Source organism: Macrosteles quadrilineatus, unplaced genomic scaffold (genome assembly GCF_028750875.1).
Source record: "Macrosteles quadrilineatus isolate MER2022 unplaced genomic scaffold, UCM_ALF_1.0 Scaffold_5__1_contigs__length_97177068, whole genome shotgun sequence".
In the NCBI taxonomy this organism is placed as follows: Eukaryota; Metazoa; Arthropoda; class Insecta; order Hemiptera; family Cicadellidae; genus Macrosteles; species Macrosteles quadrilineatus.
In genome coordinates, this window is record NW_026542598.1 from 76,817,439 (window position 1) to 76,835,079 (window position 17,641).

Genomic DNA, 17,641 nt, shown 5'->3' on the forward strand with positions numbered 1-17,641 from the left:
TCACCGCTCGCCGCTCGCCGCTCGTATCGTACCCGGGGCCTTAGGCTTAGGGCGCATTGCAATTTCTACCCCCTACTCTACCTGGGACCTGGATTCTTTTGAATAAAATGTATTTCATCATTTCTAATATAAATAATAAACGGTATCAGCATTCTGACACATACTTTCTCCCATAAGTTTCTAATATAAATAATAATATCTGAATTATTATGTAGAAGTGAAGTAGTCCTAAACAATTTACCGGTACATATTTAACACGAAAACGTACATCAGTTTTACAGATACATACATACAACGTGGTCTAACCGATGAAATTAATAATGTTTATTTTAATCAAAATATAAAATAGCAAACTACATTTCCAAAGGTATCCACATGGAGGTCTACTATATTTTGAATTCCATCCAGTTACCACTCGGCCTGTCATAAATCAAATGGGCAAAAAAACAGGCCGTCAGATGGAACGTCAGCTATCTTCAGCCTGGTGTGTGGTGGCAGCGAAAAAAAAGAAACAGTCCATGCAAACATTTCAGCACAGACAATGGAATTAAAGTAATTACATTAAAGTATTATATTGTCTGTGATTTCAGCCTGATCGTAGATTAAATTTACTCCATGAAATGACTTATACTCTAGCATGATTAATCTATGGTCTAATGTCCGCAAACATCGGCATTGAATTAAAGGCATTGACTATATATACCTAATGGTCATTATGATTACGAATAGATTTTTGGTCTATCATATAATTAGGAACATTCCACCATGGGGTAGCACCATTGACTAATAGCATAAATAGTCAATGGGGTAGCACCAGCGCCAGCACCCAGTAGCCCTGGGTAGCACCACAACTAGATCGACAAACGGAACCTGAACCCGCAATGGGCGGAACAATCAAAGATCAACGATGTGGACGTGAACGTGAAGTGGAGGTGTGAACTTGATTTGACTTGAACTAAAAAATGATACCAACCGAACGGAACCGATACCGAAACCGAACCGACGACGAAACGACAACGACGATGATGTGTTGTGTTGTGTTTGGTCGGTGTTGTGTGATGTGGATGTGTGACCGAGAGCCGACCGAGATAATCTAACCGAACCAAACCAACGTGCAATGAATAATGAATGATAATGCAATGCAGTTGTTTAGCAGACTTACACATTTTTGTCTCCTCCGGTTTTAACGATAATGCCTTAAAAATGATTATGATTAGGCCTATAACCTACAATATGGATAATGTCAAGCATACAATCTAAGTAGGCCTAGCCCAATTTCCGTAAGTATGATTTATTAGTTTCCATAAATTATTTTTGTTTTAGCTGTAGCCTTTTGAGGTTATGCATTTTAATTAAAGTAGGTAATGTATTGAAAAGAGACTATAAGGATAATAAACCCGGGTAACTTAAAGCCCTATGATCAGGAACTGCCGGGAGGGTCCAGTTTCGAACCATCAAAAAGCAACTGACCTCTCATGATCAATCTGGCAACCTTTTGATTGTTAGCCGAGCACTATTACCACTAGTGATGTGAGGAGTCAAGTCCCCTACAGGTGTTTCCTTGACTAATTAAATTAAACTCGACACGATTAGGCTAGGCCTAGGCCTATTTTAACTCAATTTGCAACTCGACGAGTCAGACTCAACTCGGTATCACTGTGAAACTTCGGCCTTCATTTGGCGAGTTCAGGTTGACTCGCAGCGCACCCAATAGGGTTAGTTTTGCGAGACGGCTCGACTTACATTTAGCCAATAGCGTTTTAGTTTCACAATTGTGGAGGTTCGGCTTTCTCCTTATGAGTTCGGTTTCTTGCCTCTGAATTCAGTAGGCCTACGTGTAGTTACGGCAATCTCCGTACGAGTTTGTGTCCAACTCATGTTGTGAATGAGTTGAATCGAGTTGGCTCATGACACGAGTCAACTCAACTTGTCACATAACTAATAACCACTCGGATACCCAGCCATAGCTAAGCATAGGCCAGTAAAACAAAACTTTTATATTTTATTGATGAACACAGACCACTCTTATTTTCTTGAGAATTTTTTATTTTTTATAATTTAAAAAGCTTTAGGTACCTAGAAGAAGCATTGTGTATAGAACTTATGACCCTGTTATTATGTCTAATGCTGAGGAGTTGTAGCCCAGTATAGGCTGCTCAAAATACTTTTTAATTAAGTTAATGGTCATTCCTTCCTCTAGGCCTACACTATTTTGTGTGCTTTATCTTATCCGAAAATGTCTTCCGTTTTGTTAGGAAAAGCCTCAAGTCTCAGTAGATAGGTGGATTTCCGTTCAGTTTGTTGGTTTCTGATTCTCTATTGAGTTGGGATTCTGCTTTTATGCATTTATTTATATTACTACCATCTCCTTGTTGTTTTTATGAAGCCTATTAAGCTAAATACTTTTAAAATTTGTATAGAATATGAGTGCTAGAGACGGACGGGGGAAAGGCAACCCTTGGCGAGGGAGAGGCAACCAGCCACAGAATAATCGCAGCAATGATGCCAACAGAAATGCTGCGGCTGAAGATAAGTTTAAAAAGGCAAAGATGCACATGCAACAAGCCGTGGATAAACACAAATCAACAGGCTACGAATCGTCATCTGAGGAAGAGGATCTGGAGTGCAACAATATTTTAGGTTTGTTTCATGCCCTTAAGTTACAACTAGGAAGCCAATTGTATTATTATATGTTAGCGCTTTAATCGTGCATAAATTTTGGGCACGGTATTTTCAATGGATCATAATTTTCAGCGTGTATTTTACAACGGAGAACATCGTCATTGATGATTCTAAAAGTTTTCTGGTGAGATTTAATGATGCTTCTAATAATTAGGCCTACCTTGTTGTGAATGTTAAAAAATATTTTAAGTTAAGAGATTAGGCCTAGTTGTGTTATTTAGTGTTACTTTTTAATGTACAGTAGGTACCTTAAACAAACTATTATTAAGTCGGTAATGATGGTTTTTTTAAAGGTAACTTTCCTTACTTAAAAATGTGAAATATTGTGAATCTCAAACTATTATTAGGTGAGGTGTTACAATGTTTTACATTTTATTAAAAGAAAACAGCAGTATTTTTAAAGATTTGAGTGGTACAGTCATGCTCATGTAATTATTATTTCAAATAGTTTTTTACAGATGCCTAAGTTATGACTGCAATCTTAACATAGCATCAACGTGTATTAAGATAGCAGAGTCTATGTTGATATCTCAAGTATCAAAAATAACTTATCAACCAATGTTTTTGTGCTATGAATCAATATTTTTAGTTGTGCATAAAAAATAATAAAAAAAGTATTATTAAATGCCTAATTGAGTAACATTTAGTCTTACCATATAGGTATTCTTAATTTTTAAGCTTAAATTCATTGGATAGTGAAGATAAATTTATTCCATTCTCTAAGCAATAATGTTGTAATTATTGATTTTATCAACAATAATAATCACCCTTCATAGATAGCTGTGTTGAATTTGCTATAATAGGTACTTTTTTACGATGGTCACAGTACCGGTATAGTTATTAATGGCTTTAAATCGTTAAACATCATAAAAGATGGCAGAATTCAGATAAAATAAAAATAGAAATGTGTAGTAAACAGAGATGAAGGGAGCATAGGGAATTAATACATTTAATTTAATGAAATGTATTTATAGTGAATTTTCCATGTAGGAAATAAGCTATTATCGTATAATATTAATCAAACTTGGTAAATTTATTTATTTAATACTAAACTCCTAACATTTTACTGATACTTTTTAACCTCCCTGTAGCAGCAAACCTAAGTAGCCTACTTACTTGTTGACAATAACGTTATTTAAATTGGGAATAAAATTATCTGACTTAAGGAAATATTTATGTAAAAGTCTAATCAGGCAAATGGAAATTTGCATAGTATGGGGTTTTAAATATATCTGTTGCAACATTGATTGATATAATTTTATCCAAAAGCTGTGACATTTTACAGGATCAGTTTTAAAATCCTACGCCTCTTTGGGAGGAACTAATGAAGACCTTGGTCGAACTCAAAACTTTCTCGAAGACGCATTCCAGTCAGGAGCGGCGATCTGTTTGGTCTGCATTGCCACAGTCAGGAGAAATGATTCTGTAAGTATTCTGAACATAACATGAGATATTAACAAAAAACTATATTCTGGTCAAATAATTAGGCACAGGTAAAGTAAAATTTAATTGGAAGGATTAACCATGACTTATTGTAAGTTTTAGGCTCGTTAATGTGTTTGAAATAAAATAAAAATCTTGAATAAAAAACTTTGAAATGTTATTTTAGATCTATGAAAATCTATAAATCCAATACCATAATATAAAAATAATAAGATAACAACCGCCTAACCTATCTCTATACCAGAATAAACTTGAATCATAATTTAACAGCTAATTATTTAGTTGAATGTTTAACCAAAGTCAGATAGTAAACAAGTAACAAAACGGCTTATGAAAATGGATTTTAAGTTGGATGCATTTTTGATCAAATATGTAACCTGAGTGAGGGTAGGTAAACCACTCTTTATGGTGTAGGTTTAAAACCAAGAAATTTACTTGATTGTAATTTGTAAATCAGTAGTTTTATTCACCTACTAACCATCTTAACAAAGATAATCTTTGAAATGTAATAGGATGTTGAATTGGATTTGTTTTGCTTGGGGAACCAATTTTGAACCCAATTAATATGCGTAATTTAAACATGGGACCCTTCATACCAAATAGTTACTTTGTATCCCCAAATTTGTACGTGTATATTTTGTATTATGATAATTTGACCATGAAACCAATCCTAGTACAATAAATCGTAAGTTATTTTGCATATGGTCCAACTCTTGGTTTTTATCTTATTTTTTTATTTTTACTACAGATATGGAGCTGTAATAACTGTTGGGGCTTCTTCCACCTGCAATGTATCCAGAGATGGGCCAAGGACTCTGTTGCTCACCAGAAGGCAGCTCTAGATGACAGACCACGGGGTCAGTCTCTGCCTCACATCACTTGGGCATGGTAAGTATTCTCAGGAATAAAATCTAAAATCTTTCCATCAATCAGAATGTAGCATATTGTTATCAGAGACGGCAATCTTTATATCAGTTCAACTATTAAAATTTATCTCTATGTTCCCGTTAACAATGACTCGTAAAAATACTATTTATGAACTATGGTACAGATGACTGTTTACAAATATGAGACCAAAAACCAGCTCAAGCTAACAAAGTTTTCTGTTCCATCACAGTCCAAAGTGCCGAGAGGGCTATGAGCAGACGGACATCCCTTTCCGATACTTCTGTTTCTGTGGACGAGCGGAGGACCCGGTGTATCACCCGTGGTTGGTGCCGCACTCTTGTGGCGAGACTTGCAACAAACCCCTCAGTCCGGCTTGTGGCCACCACTGTCTACTGTTGTGTCACCCAGGTACGCCATACAGGAACGTTTATTTGTTTATTTTTATTTATGTATAATCATTTTTAAAAACCTTATTACGTCCTTCACCGAGACCAGCTAAGCTAGATGGATTGTGTCAATAAAATAAAAACTACTGATAGTTTTGTATTTACATCTTTGTAGGCTATTAATAATGGGGTGGATGAGCCCTCATGAATTATTTTCATCCTCATTTTTATGTTCAAGTTAAAATGCCTAGTTGCCCTCGCTGAAACAGTGACACAGTGAATGATAACCATAATAACTAAACCATACAAATTGTGTATCTTTATGACTTCAAATCCATATTTCACATTGCAAAGTGAATGATATTTTATATCAGTCTCCTAATCTATCTTACAGGGCCATGTCCGCCTTGCCCCAAGACAGTGAAGACTGCGTGCCACTGTGGTAAGAGTGCTCCTCGGCCACAACGCTGCAGCAGACCGCAGTGGTCGTGCGGTGCGCCGTGTAGTCGTCTGCTGGGCTGCGGACGACACAAGTGTGCTGTGCCGTGCCACGCAGGGCCGTGCGCACCATGCCCACGCCGCTCTGTACAACAGTGCCAGTGCGGCCGAGACAGCCAGGAGAGGGAATGTGCGAGTCCTAACTGGCAATGTGACCGAGTGAGTTTGTGTTTCACTGAGTTGTGTATGGAACTAGAAAATGGTCAATCTTATGAAATCTCTTATAGTGTTGTAAGTCTTAAATATGCTTGGATCGTGCTTAGCTTTTAGCCCAAACCCAAAAATATTGGTTAATTATCACCATTAATTAAACATACTCCCTTAGTAGATTTTTCATCCTTATGGATCAGCTGAAGACAATATTATTGTTAGTTCATGACATCTCAGTACCATTCGTACCTTTTCTGATTTTTTAACTTAAAGAAAATAAATAATTTGATATTGAAAATAATACAAAAGATTCAAATTACATGCTTTTTTACTCATGCATGACTATTGCAGGCATGTGGCAAGCAGTTGTCCTGTGGCAGCCATGTTTGTGAGAGAGTTTGTCACGGAGGTGCCTGTGGTGAGTGCCCCGGCATGTTGCCACGGACATGTCCCTGCGGCAAGTCCACCTACGAGCTGGCTTGTACCCTAGAGCCGCCGACGTGTGGTGATACTTGCGGACGATTGTTGGACTGCGGCGTACATCCGTGTTCACAAAGATGCCATCGTGATAAATGCGGAGTGGTGAGTTTTAGGTGTAACACAGCTGGCTTCCAGTGATTTGTTAACACCGAATCTCAAATCTCAAGACCGCCAAACTAGGAAAAAGTTTAAATTTTGTGATTCTATCAGTGAGTTTTAAGACTCATTCGGAGAGTTGCGACGTTCGAAAGTCCAAAACTACCGATAATTTTGGTCACAAATATTGACCATTGAATAAATAATTAGATTCAAGATGTTAATTTATTTCAGTGTTTGTTGTTTATCAAAATTGATGTAAGTAGGTTTAAAGTAGTAGGATTACTATTCTCATTCAGTCATTCATACTTTTTATTTTGATGTCGGTGTCGGGAGTTAAATTTATTTTAGAGTTTGTTGTTTATCAAAAATATGTTCTAAGTGTACTAAGTTGACTGGATACAGCTGTAACTAATATTAACACATAATACATAATTGATGTTCATCATAATATTACGTCATGGTCAGCAGCAGTCCAATTTTTTGGTTTTAATTACATAATAAACTTATATTTATTACAGGTATTTTGTTGTATCCTAAACAGGTACCTAAATTAATTAAAATATTTTTGCGTTTAGGTGTAGAGATTTGGGATTTGATTTTTATGTATTGATTTGGTGGTTTGAAATTTTTGGTTTTGATCATCACTACTACTATATATAAAGAATGCCACATACATTTTTAGTTGTTTCTTGTTAGATTACCAAATTCTTTTTGAGCAGTCTTATACGTATATGTATTTCTAGTTGTTTCTGCAGTGTAGAAGTGCCCAATTAGGTACCCTGCGTCACCATCTAGAATCCTACCGATGGATGAGATGGTCAGCAGTGAGGTCTGAAGAGGGGATTCTTGCATCACATTTATCAACGAAATCGCTGTTTCATTTACCTACCATCTCCAAATATTTCTTTGATACCAAATTACGCACAGCTGTTGAAACAACATCACTTGAATGACTCAAAAGAATTAATTTAAAGAGATAGCTCATTTTAGAATTTATTTCAATCTTGTTTTTATCAGAATATTTTTGTGATATATACAAAAATCTTTAAGATTGTATTTCAAACTAGTACTGGTAAATGGCTTGAAGTACTCGTAATAACAAGTGGTTATAATTTTGTTCCCCAGTGTCTTGAACGTGTGGAGAAGAGATGCCGTTGTGGACTGCATACCAAAGAAGTTCCCTGTCAAAAAGAATTTTTGTGCGAGACCAAGTGCAAAAGAATCAAAGATTGCAAACGGCATCCTTGCAATAGAAAGGTATTTTCAAGACACATTTAGTTTTCACAAACTAAAACCACCTTTGTTGTGATTTTATTGTAGAATTATTTCTTTTTGGCCTAATATTAACTATAAGATTAAAGAAATAAATCAAATCTTAGTTCTCGCTTGCTATATATAAGTTATATATGAATCTGCTAATTTTAAAAGTAATCTTACTAATATTATAAATGTGAAAGTTTGTGTGTTTGTTTGTTTGAAGTTCAATCACGCATAAACCACTGGACGGATTGGGCTGAAATTTGGCATGATGATAGCTCACATTCCCGATTAACATATAGGCATATATTTAATAGTTAGCTTTAGCTGTAAATAGAACTAGACATTATTTCATTTTCATGTCAAAGATTTAGCCAGTTACAATTTAACCCGGTATGATTTGAGTCACACGCTGGCTGCATGTTTTAAGGGTATAAATTCAAAAACCCATTATTCAATTAAGATTGTCCAACTCTACACCTTACTGCCAAGTTTCATCAAAAAGTGCTTGATTTATCATGTTATACATATATCGGCTACGAGTGTATGTTTACAAAGTAATAGCTAGGTTCCCTATAGGGAAATTCGCTAAAACTGGCTAAAGCTGGTCAATATAGTTAGGATATCCTTTTCGGTCCTAAAAATCAATGCTAATAGGTTCCGAGACAAAACCATATCTGTTTGTTGAGTGCATTTGTATTTCTTATACTGTAAATTCATTTATCATATTTTAACTTGATTTGTTTTGTCTGGTAGTGTTGTGACGGCAACTGTGGTCCATGCGAGAAGCCGTGTAGTCGCACTCTGACCTGCGGCCACCACAAGTGTGCGAGTGTGTGTCACCGAGGCCAGTGCTACCCGTGCGATATCACTGTGCAAGTCAAGTGTCATTGTGGCACCACTGCCAAGACTGTGCCGTGCGGTAGAGAGAGGAAAACTAGACCGCCACGCTGTCTACAGCCTTGCAGGTATCAACCAGCAATCATTGGGTTGAACATGTTAAGTAAGACATTCGATTATTGAATTAAAATTGTGGGATGAAGTAGAAAATGTATGAAAGATTAACTGCGTAATACAATTATCGTTAAGGGTGTGTCTATCTTAAAAATCTCTTGCAATTGGTATGTAACATATTTAAAAATAACTTGAAACCCAAAAATTTCACTTGCCTTTTTCCACTTAGTTTTAAATATATTCAAATAGATTTGATTCACCAGCTCTTTCAGAATCCTGAGTTGTATTTGTTAATTTCAGAATCCCCCCGGACTGTCACCACGCGGAGAGAGACTTCCACTACTGTCACTTTGGCTCGTGCCCTGTGTGTCGTCAGATCTGTGACCTGCCCCGCCAGAATTGCCCCCATCTTTGCCCCAAGCTGTGTCACTCGGCTGTGCTGGTCAATGTAGCAGACAACATCAAACCTGCCGGCCCCTGGGAGCTGGTGAGTTGTTTAGTGTTAAGGCTCGATTACACAGGACGAATTTACCTAGTAGTCATCGATTAAAATAACAGATTTGAGAAGTTCATCGTACTAGCCTACTACTGTTATAAGCGGTCTTCCCCATTATTAAAATTAATACCTCTTGTGACTGTGCATAAGCAAATTTGAGTACACTTGGATGGCTTTACGATATATTCTAACATAGTTATAGTTATTTAACATAGTTATAGTTTGCTTAACATCCGATGAGTGGAGTGTATAGTTGCTGACAGTCAATTTTTCCTCAGGGATTTTTTAATATTACTTATACTGTTGCAATAAAGCAGATGCGGCAAGTACACTGGACTATTTTACAAGCTAGGTGTAAAAAAGCTCAAATTATTGCAAACTCACTTTTAATCAAACTTTTACCCTCAGCTAGTTCTAGAATGGGAAGAAAATGTTAAAAAATGAAAAACTACAATATTTAGATTTGACTATTGTATGACAGTACATACCATCACGTCAACAGTTCAATACAGTATACAGCATATTTAGCCTATTGAGGAATTTTCAATTGTGGTCTCCTTACCAAGAATGTTTCATCCAATAATAGACTTGTCAATGAAATCAAATAAATACACACATAACAACGCACGAAAAAATTTTGTTGAACTGTTGACGTGAAGGTATTTACCTTATAATTGTCTAATTAAACAATTAAACGGTTCAAAGTCTACATAATGACTTTTAATTTAAAATTTTTAGTTTCCTTTAGACACATACGCTAAGGAACTTCTAAACTAAAAAAAAAATTGAAAACACAATTTAAAAGCACTTATTTGGAATTATATCCATGAAATGTACTGTTGTTGTTTGTTGCAGGTTCAGCCCCAGCTAGAGTTGAGAGCTCTCCCGTGTGGGGATTGTTGGGAATCAGTCTCCGTCTCTTGTCTTGGAGGCCATGAGGTAAGCATTCAGCTTATCCGTACATTACATTTATAAATAATTAAAAATAGGTATTTACCTTCGTCTACAGCTCAAACTGTTGTAACTCGAGTTACGGCCATTTCAATTTATGATGCCGAAATGGCCATAACTCAAGTTACAACAGTTTGAGCTGTAGACGAAGGTAAATATCTACTTTTAATTACTATCACAGCTCAGGGGCTAAAAATGGAATTTAACATAAATAATTCTCTGAATTCTCTCTGGAATGGTTGAAAACAATTTCTATCACTTCTTTAGAATTGAATGTTGTCTGAATGTTGGTCTCGTAAAACAGGCGTCCGAAACACTCTGTCTCTTATGACATTTTGTACTTCCAGACAGAACAATATTTCACAGTGTACAGTAGAACCTCGGTTAACCGAGCCTCGCTTAACCGAGACTCCGGGTTAACCGAGGCCGTCCTCGGACGATTTTTTTTATTTAAAAAGCAAAAGAAACACGCACAAACTACGTACAGTAATGAGCGTTTGGGTGCTCCTTTTATCGCAATACGCACGCTAGCCTGCAATGCGTTAAAACTACTGTACAGTAAAATGTTGGCAACTGTTGTGTTTCCTCGGCCAAATATTTGCGTAGCTTAGCGCTTATCTTTGCCGATTGCATACGGCACTGTCAACCGACACCGCTCGCCAGAGCAGCTGCAGGTGTTGTAACCCGACACCGCTCGCCGCCGGACCAATGCGAACTGTTTCACCAATGCCGAGACGCGACTGAGCCACTCGCTCTCCCCACCACCCCGATTCGACTCCGTAGCTTATTGCGCATCTAGTGGGCTGTCCTGGTGTACAGCTTCAGCTCGGATGTGTTCGTGCATCATCGGTCTGCCCGAAGACGCCATTTCGTCTCAGTGGCAGTCCTTTGTTTACTTTTACAAGTCAAGTGTCTATCACTGTTTTTTTATTGTGTGTTTAAGTGCAGTTACAGTAGGTGTAAATGAGTGCTAAACGCAAACGTGTCGTTGTGTCCTTAGAGACTAAACTAAATGCGATTCGTCGTCTGGACAATGGTGAGTCAATAAGAACAGTCGCTAAAGACTTGGGTGTTGGTGAGGTTACCGTCGGAGATTGGAGGAGGAAGAGGGCTGAGTTGGAAAAATGGGGTGCTCAGAGCTTAAATTCCAATTGCAATTCAGAGAGAAAAACGTTTAAAAAGTGTGAGTATGAAAAAACTTCCGAGGCTTTATTCTTATGGTTTTCGGAAATGAGAGCAAGGGGAAGTCCAATAAGTGGGCCTATTTTGCAGGCAAAAGCGCTAGATTTCCATAAATCTTTTGGCGATGGTGATGAACCTTTTACCGCTAGTTCCGGGTGGTTAATGCAATGGAAGAACCGTTATGGAGTGCGGCAACTTAATATATCTGGGGAAAAACTTTCAGGTAATGAAACTGATGTGACAGTTTTTGAAGAAAAAATAAGAAAATTGATTTTGAGTGAGGGTCTTACATCCGATCAAATATTCAACTGTGATGAGACAGGCCTTAACTTCAGAATGTTGCCCTCAAAAACTTTAGCCAGTCAGCAGGAAACATCAGCTCCTGGGTATAAGAAATCTAAAGATCGAGTTACAGTTTTAGGATGTGCCAATGCTGCAGGAAGTTTGAAACTCAAACCAGTTGTAATAGGCAAGTATAAAAAGCCACGTGCTTTTAAAAATACTAATGTGGACACATTTCCCAGCACATACACAAACCAGAAAAACGCATGGATGGACTCGCGGATTTTCAACCAATGGTTTTTTGAGGAATTCGTTCCAGTCGTTGAAGCTTTCTTGGAGAACAAAAAACTCCCTCGCAAGGCCGTTCTTATTCTTGACAATGCTTCGTCCCATCCAGATGCTGATGAGCTAGTTAGCGATGGCATTAGAGCCTTATTTTTGCCTCCAAACGTTACTGCCCTCATCCAGCCTCTAGACCAGGGAGTTCTAGAAACTTTTAAGCGAAACTACAAAAAGAGGCTGCTTAGAAATCTACTGGAGAAGCTAGAGGACGGGCTGGGTGTCACTGATGCTCTCAAGTTAATCACAATGAAAGATGTTGTCTACTGGGTGTCAGAAGCTTGGGATAACGTTGGGAGGACACTATAAGAAGGTCATGGCGCAAACTTTTCGGAATTGAAAAGGCAAGCCGCCAAGAGACAGCTGCTCCTGAAAACCAGCCAAGAGCATGTCCTCCTGAAAATGAAGAGCTCGTGGATCTTTGTAACCATCTTCCAGTGGCTGAGCCCATCAGTGCAGAGGACATCAGTGTATGGATCAATGGAGATGAGGATCAGGCCCTAACTGATGACGTGATTATCCAGATGCTCAACCAACCAGAAGATGATGACAAGTAAGTTTTTGATTTTTTATTTATGCAAAATTTTAACATAAAAACATAATCCAACATCAATTTTTTAACACAACTATATTTGTTACACTTTAGTTAAATGTTGCCCATTCATCAATCCAAAACTAATTTCATACCAATTCCAACTGCTGCCTTTTGATTGCGTTACGGTTACGTAAAACAAAGGTTTTTTTTTACAGCGATGAACCTGATGGGGTGACTGAGAAAATATCACATACAGAAGGTCTAAGAATGATCGAGGGAGCACTGGCATACATTGAACAACAAGAAACCGCAACAACAAACGATTTAGTTTGGCTGCGACGCTGGCGCAACAGGGCGGCTAGCCTAAGATCCTCTAATCTAAGTCAAAAAACAATAACTGATTTCTTTGGGAAAAAAGATTAGCTTACTTTGTTTATTTTTGTACAATGTACAGTAAATTAATTTTCATTTCTTTGATTTAATTTTGTAAACAGGAATACTGTACTGTAACTAAACTTCTGTACATTGTGTAGCCTATATCATACGTATTCAGTTGTGCAATAAATTGAGTGTTATATTAAAACAGTGTTTAGTATTGTGAGTGTTACCGTTTCCTCTCACGTTTTATTGCGTACTAATAACATTTCTTGTACTAATAAACTAAACAACAGTTCAGTTAATAACTTTTGTTCATGTTTTAGTATATCTTGAGCTATTTTTAGCCCCGGTAACGATTTTTAGGTTACGTTCCGTGTTATCCGAGGTTCGCCGTATCCGAGGTACCCTCGGTCCCAATTACCTCGGTTAACCGAGGTTCTACTGTACTGCACTCCATTACTTGTGGACGTAAATCTTCAAGAAACTTACAGATCAGAATTGAATAAAATTGCTAACAGGGCCCTAGTACTGCGAATTGCAGGAAAAAAGCGTGGGTGAAATACCTGGGATACACCAACAAAAATACTGTGAACAAAGCGTACCGTACACTAGTAAAATGTTTATCCTGAAAATTCAAGCAAACCCCATCCTTCTAAATGCACAAGTGGCTAGGTCAAACTAACAATAACCAATGGAAGTTTGCATTGCTTTGCCTATCCCCAGTGACAGGCTAGTATGGCGGACCTGCCTCCCATCAGTGGCGACAATGCCTCACATTTTAATTAACGGTATTGGTATTTCTAAAATTTAGTTTAGTATTTTAAACCGGATTACCTGTTAAAATGTCTTCCCCCATATGATCAATGTGATTGAGGGTTTTTATGAATGTTGCTATTTTTTTCTTTTCCAATCGTCTACGATTTAAATTGGGGAATTTGATTTGTACACATCCTGTGTAAATCTTCTTTTGGTCACAGTAAGTAACTTGTTTTGTGTATCCAGTTCCTATGTAGTATTCATTATACGTACTATTCTCCCTCCCTGTAACGGATGTGTCTTGCCGCAGGTGACCAATGTGCCGTGCTACAGAGCCGTGCCGTATGTCTGTGGCCGAGAGTGTGGCAGATACTTGTCCTGTGGCAACCACTCATGCAGCGCCGCTTGTCACCAAGTGCTCAACGCTCCTAGCTTGCAGGTCAGCTCTAGTGTGCAAGTTTTCTACTATTGTTATATTTGTTTAACATTAATTTGCAATTCATGGCCACACTTAATACAACCAAGCCTGCAAAACATAGGGGTGTAAATACACATGATAAGCCTATGTACTTACGCCCCTTCATCTTGCAAGCGACAATAAGTTCCACTGTTAATTCACGTCCTTTACCTTCTTTCTTTGAAAGTGATTTATCTCTCATCTGGATTGATTTGGTTTGGACACAACTTTGTTAACTTACACATGTACGCAACTTTGTCCATATCCATGTAAACAAACAACTCAGGGACAAGAATTTCAAGCATTCCAGATTTTGTAAATGCATCCCTCGTACTATAATTTACTAATTTTTTACACACAATTTGTGTTTTTGAAAACTCCCCCTTCATTTTTGTGTCTAAATCAGATGGTGCCAACTTTTGGATAAGGGGGGAATGAGATTAAGTGCACTGTAATTTGAAGAACATAACCCCCTACTCACAAGTGGTGATTTAGAATTCATAACTATAGTTGATATTTCGACCAAAGCATTGTAGTATTTCTGTCACAGTTTTCACTCATTATGTTGTTGACAGGAGGCAGGCAGCAACTGTGAGCCTTGTGCTAGTCAGTGTACATTCCCGCGGCCTGAGGGTTGCACTCACCCCTGCACTGCTGGCTGTCACCCTCCCCCCTGCGCCCCATGTCAGGCCCTGACACGCCACCGCTGTCACTGCACCATCAACCAGCTGTTCCTCAGGTGCGGAGAGTGGACCTCGGCCTCAGACTCTGAGAGATCTGCAATGCTGTCCTGTGGCAACCAGTGTCCCAAGAATGTAAGTTGGAAGTGTACCAAATTTTTTAATTTTATGTTTAAGATCGATGTTTTGGTGTTGCTAGTGATGACACACATATTTTAAAATAAAAACTTCATTTAAGTGGTATGGAAATCTGACTGTCAGAGCATGGTAACGTTTGTGAGAAGTGTAGGAAGTGGAGTGTCGATTAAAATATTTCCTGTGAAGTCTAAAATCACTCCACCAATCAGAGGGCTTTATTTAGATCAGGCCATCTCTAACATTTGGGCCCTCTACCTTCTTGACAGAAGTAAAAATGTAGTGATGTGAAGTTGTGTGTTGATTTTATTGGTTGTGTTGCTAGCCTAGTGGTTAGCGTCTCGGACTACGGTGTGGGATTTACGGGTTCAATCCCCGGCACATCCACTAAACATTTATTCTCTTGTGACTCTCTCGTGAAATGCCAAATGCCTCTGGCGTAGAAAAAAAAAACATTGGACGATTCATGTTGCCAATACCAAAAGAAATGTTGGTGGACCGTGGTACAACTACAGTAACTCAATACATTACTCAAATTTGTTGTGAATGAATTTATTTTTGCCTATATATATCTGTTGACAATTGTTTAAGCTTTTCATCCTCTGATTTTTACTCTTTACTGCCTTTACTATAAACATGGCTACTTTCATTTTCTAGGTGTGATAGTGTCACCATTGATAAAACATACTCCCTTAGGTGTCACCCAAACAAATGTTTGCTTTTAGCGAATTTCCCTTACAGGGAATATGTTATTTAAACTTTTTATGGAAACAGTGCAGACCTCTTTACTTGAACACATTTTCCTTAAGTTTGGCAATCAATCAGCTAGGCTAAGAATTTCATGAGATAAAAGGCTTGAAAGAGTTTATTGTTGGATTAGCAGTCTTATTACTGGTATCAAAACTTTCTATTTACTACTTTTATCTGCAATGTATTAATTATTAATTTATTTAATACTAAACCATTTGAATTTTGTGTGGTTCACTGTATTTGTGAAATAAAAAGGACCATTTTCTTAATGCTCGACTTTTGTACCATGTATATTTGAACTTTTGCTCATCTCAACACACTTCTTCCATTGCCCAAAGTAATGGGGGTTAAAAGTTATAACACAAAAGAGAGAACACAAAATGGGCAAAAACTGTGATAAATATACTTTGTACAATGGTGATGTATTGTACAGTATGAGTGTGGCCACCGCTGCAGTCTGACGTGTCACGACGGGCCGTGTACAGACGCCGAGCTGTGCCGACGTAAGGTCAAGGTCACCTGTCCGTGTCGCAGAATCAAACGTGAGGTGCAGTGTGCGACTGTGCGAGCCGGCCAGGCTGTGATAGAGTGCGACCAAGTCTGTCAGGAGAAGGAGGTGCAAGAACTGCAGGTAGAGTTGCTGAATTTGGTTTGAAAATTACGCCAATGATGATTGGAGATTAGTTTTCGTTTGCAAAGAAGTTGGATCTGAAGTAAGTGTGGTAATTTTAAGAGTACAGAAAGAATATTGTTACATTTCAAAGGAAAGTCATGTGTTTAATTTAGTAGTTTTATCTTGGAAAGTGATGATAGTTCAGCTAGCGTATTTATGAAAATTAGAGTTCAGAGACTTATGGATGGAAAATCACATAACATAACACTATTTCTTCATAACATGACTCCACCTAAGAGTGGGGCAAAAGAGATGTCACTATTAAAAACATGAAAACTGACTAGACTTAAGCCAATTTACTCTCAGAAGGAGTCATACGTTAGAATAAAATTCAGTGTTATGTTACGAGAACTTTTTTATGTGTATGTATTCCCTGGATCCTTATTTTCTGAGGTAAGCTAGCTAAACTCTATCCATAACAATAAACTCCCGAATCAGTGAAGATAATGACACTATATTGTACTGGAAAAGATATAGCGTCTTTTGATATTTAAATTTTAAACAATTTACAGGACACAAATTAGAATAATTTTCACATGAAATATTTGGCTCAAGTTCAAAGTATTAAATGAAGGCGTGATTTTTACAATGCTGATCGTAAGTATTGTCTTGTAAGCCCGTAGACAATAAACAGTTTAATCAATCAATCAGTTTACAGTTTAACCACCCATAGTTTAAGTATAGACCTTGGTAAAATAATCATTGTCCGTGCTATAAATACTTAGTTGCCTGATTGGCCTTTTTGAAACCCATTATTATTTTACATCACAATACCAGTACACGTCATGAAGCGTGTTTTACCAAACTACACACTTTCACTTTTTCATTAGAAACGCTTAAAAGAAGAGGAAGAGAAAAGGCTCCAAGAAGAACTTCGTAACAAAGAAGAACTTGAGAAATTTGAGAAGAAGATGTCTGGCAAGAAGAAGCACAGAGAAAAGAAGATAGTTGATGAGAAGCCAGAAGTATCTCTGTTGGCTCGACATTGGTTGGTCGTGTCAGCTGTGGTAGCAGTCGGAGTCGCAGTAACTATCGTGTCCATGCTCAATTAACGGCCTTCTGTTTTCTTATGGTTGTAATTTATGTTATTTAATAAACAAGTAACACCCGACACAGTGGTTTTATTAATATCTTTCTGTGAGGGTTAAATAAAACAATTGCTCTAAAGTTAAAATTTATTGAATTAAATA

At 37.6% G+C, this 17,641-nt stretch overlaps 1 protein-coding gene across 1 annotated transcript; it reads left to right on the plus strand.

Moving 5' to 3' along the window:
• Positions 1-1,065: 1,065 nt before the first annotated feature.
• Positions 1,066-17,562, plus strand: LOC128996008 (NF-X1-type zinc finger protein NFXL1-like). Its single transcript, XM_054421118.1, has 15 exons — positions 1,066-1,280; positions 2,421-2,640; positions 3,968-4,107; positions 4,874-5,013; positions 5,243-5,421; positions 5,794-6,056; positions 6,399-6,629; positions 7,752-7,883; positions 8,640-8,851; positions 9,138-9,324; positions 10,189-10,272; positions 14,067-14,195; positions 14,789-15,028; positions 16,212-16,409; positions 17,282-17,562. The coding sequence occupies exons 2-15, from the start codon at positions 2,424-2,426 to the stop codon at positions 17,501-17,503; spliced, it is 2,574 nt and encodes an 857-aa protein (XP_054277093.1). The 5' UTR covers positions 1,066-1,280; positions 2,421-2,423; the 3' UTR covers positions 17,504-17,562.
• Positions 17,563-17,641: the final 79 nt, after the last annotated feature.

Bases quoted from the DNA above. Each gene is read 5' to 3' on its own strand.
- LOC128996008 (XM_054421118.1), top strand. From the start codon at position 2,424: ATGAGTGCTAGAGACGGACGGGGGAAAGGCAACCCTTGGCGAGGGAGA. The intron at 5,422-5,793 runs GTACGCCATACA...TCTATCTTACAG, and splicing joins TCTACTGTTGTGTCACCCAG to GGCCATGTCCGCCTTGCCCC. The intron at 7,884-8,639 runs GTATTTTCAAGA...TTTGTCTGGTAG, and splicing joins GGCATCCTTGCAATAGAAAG to TGTTGTGACGGCAACTGTGG.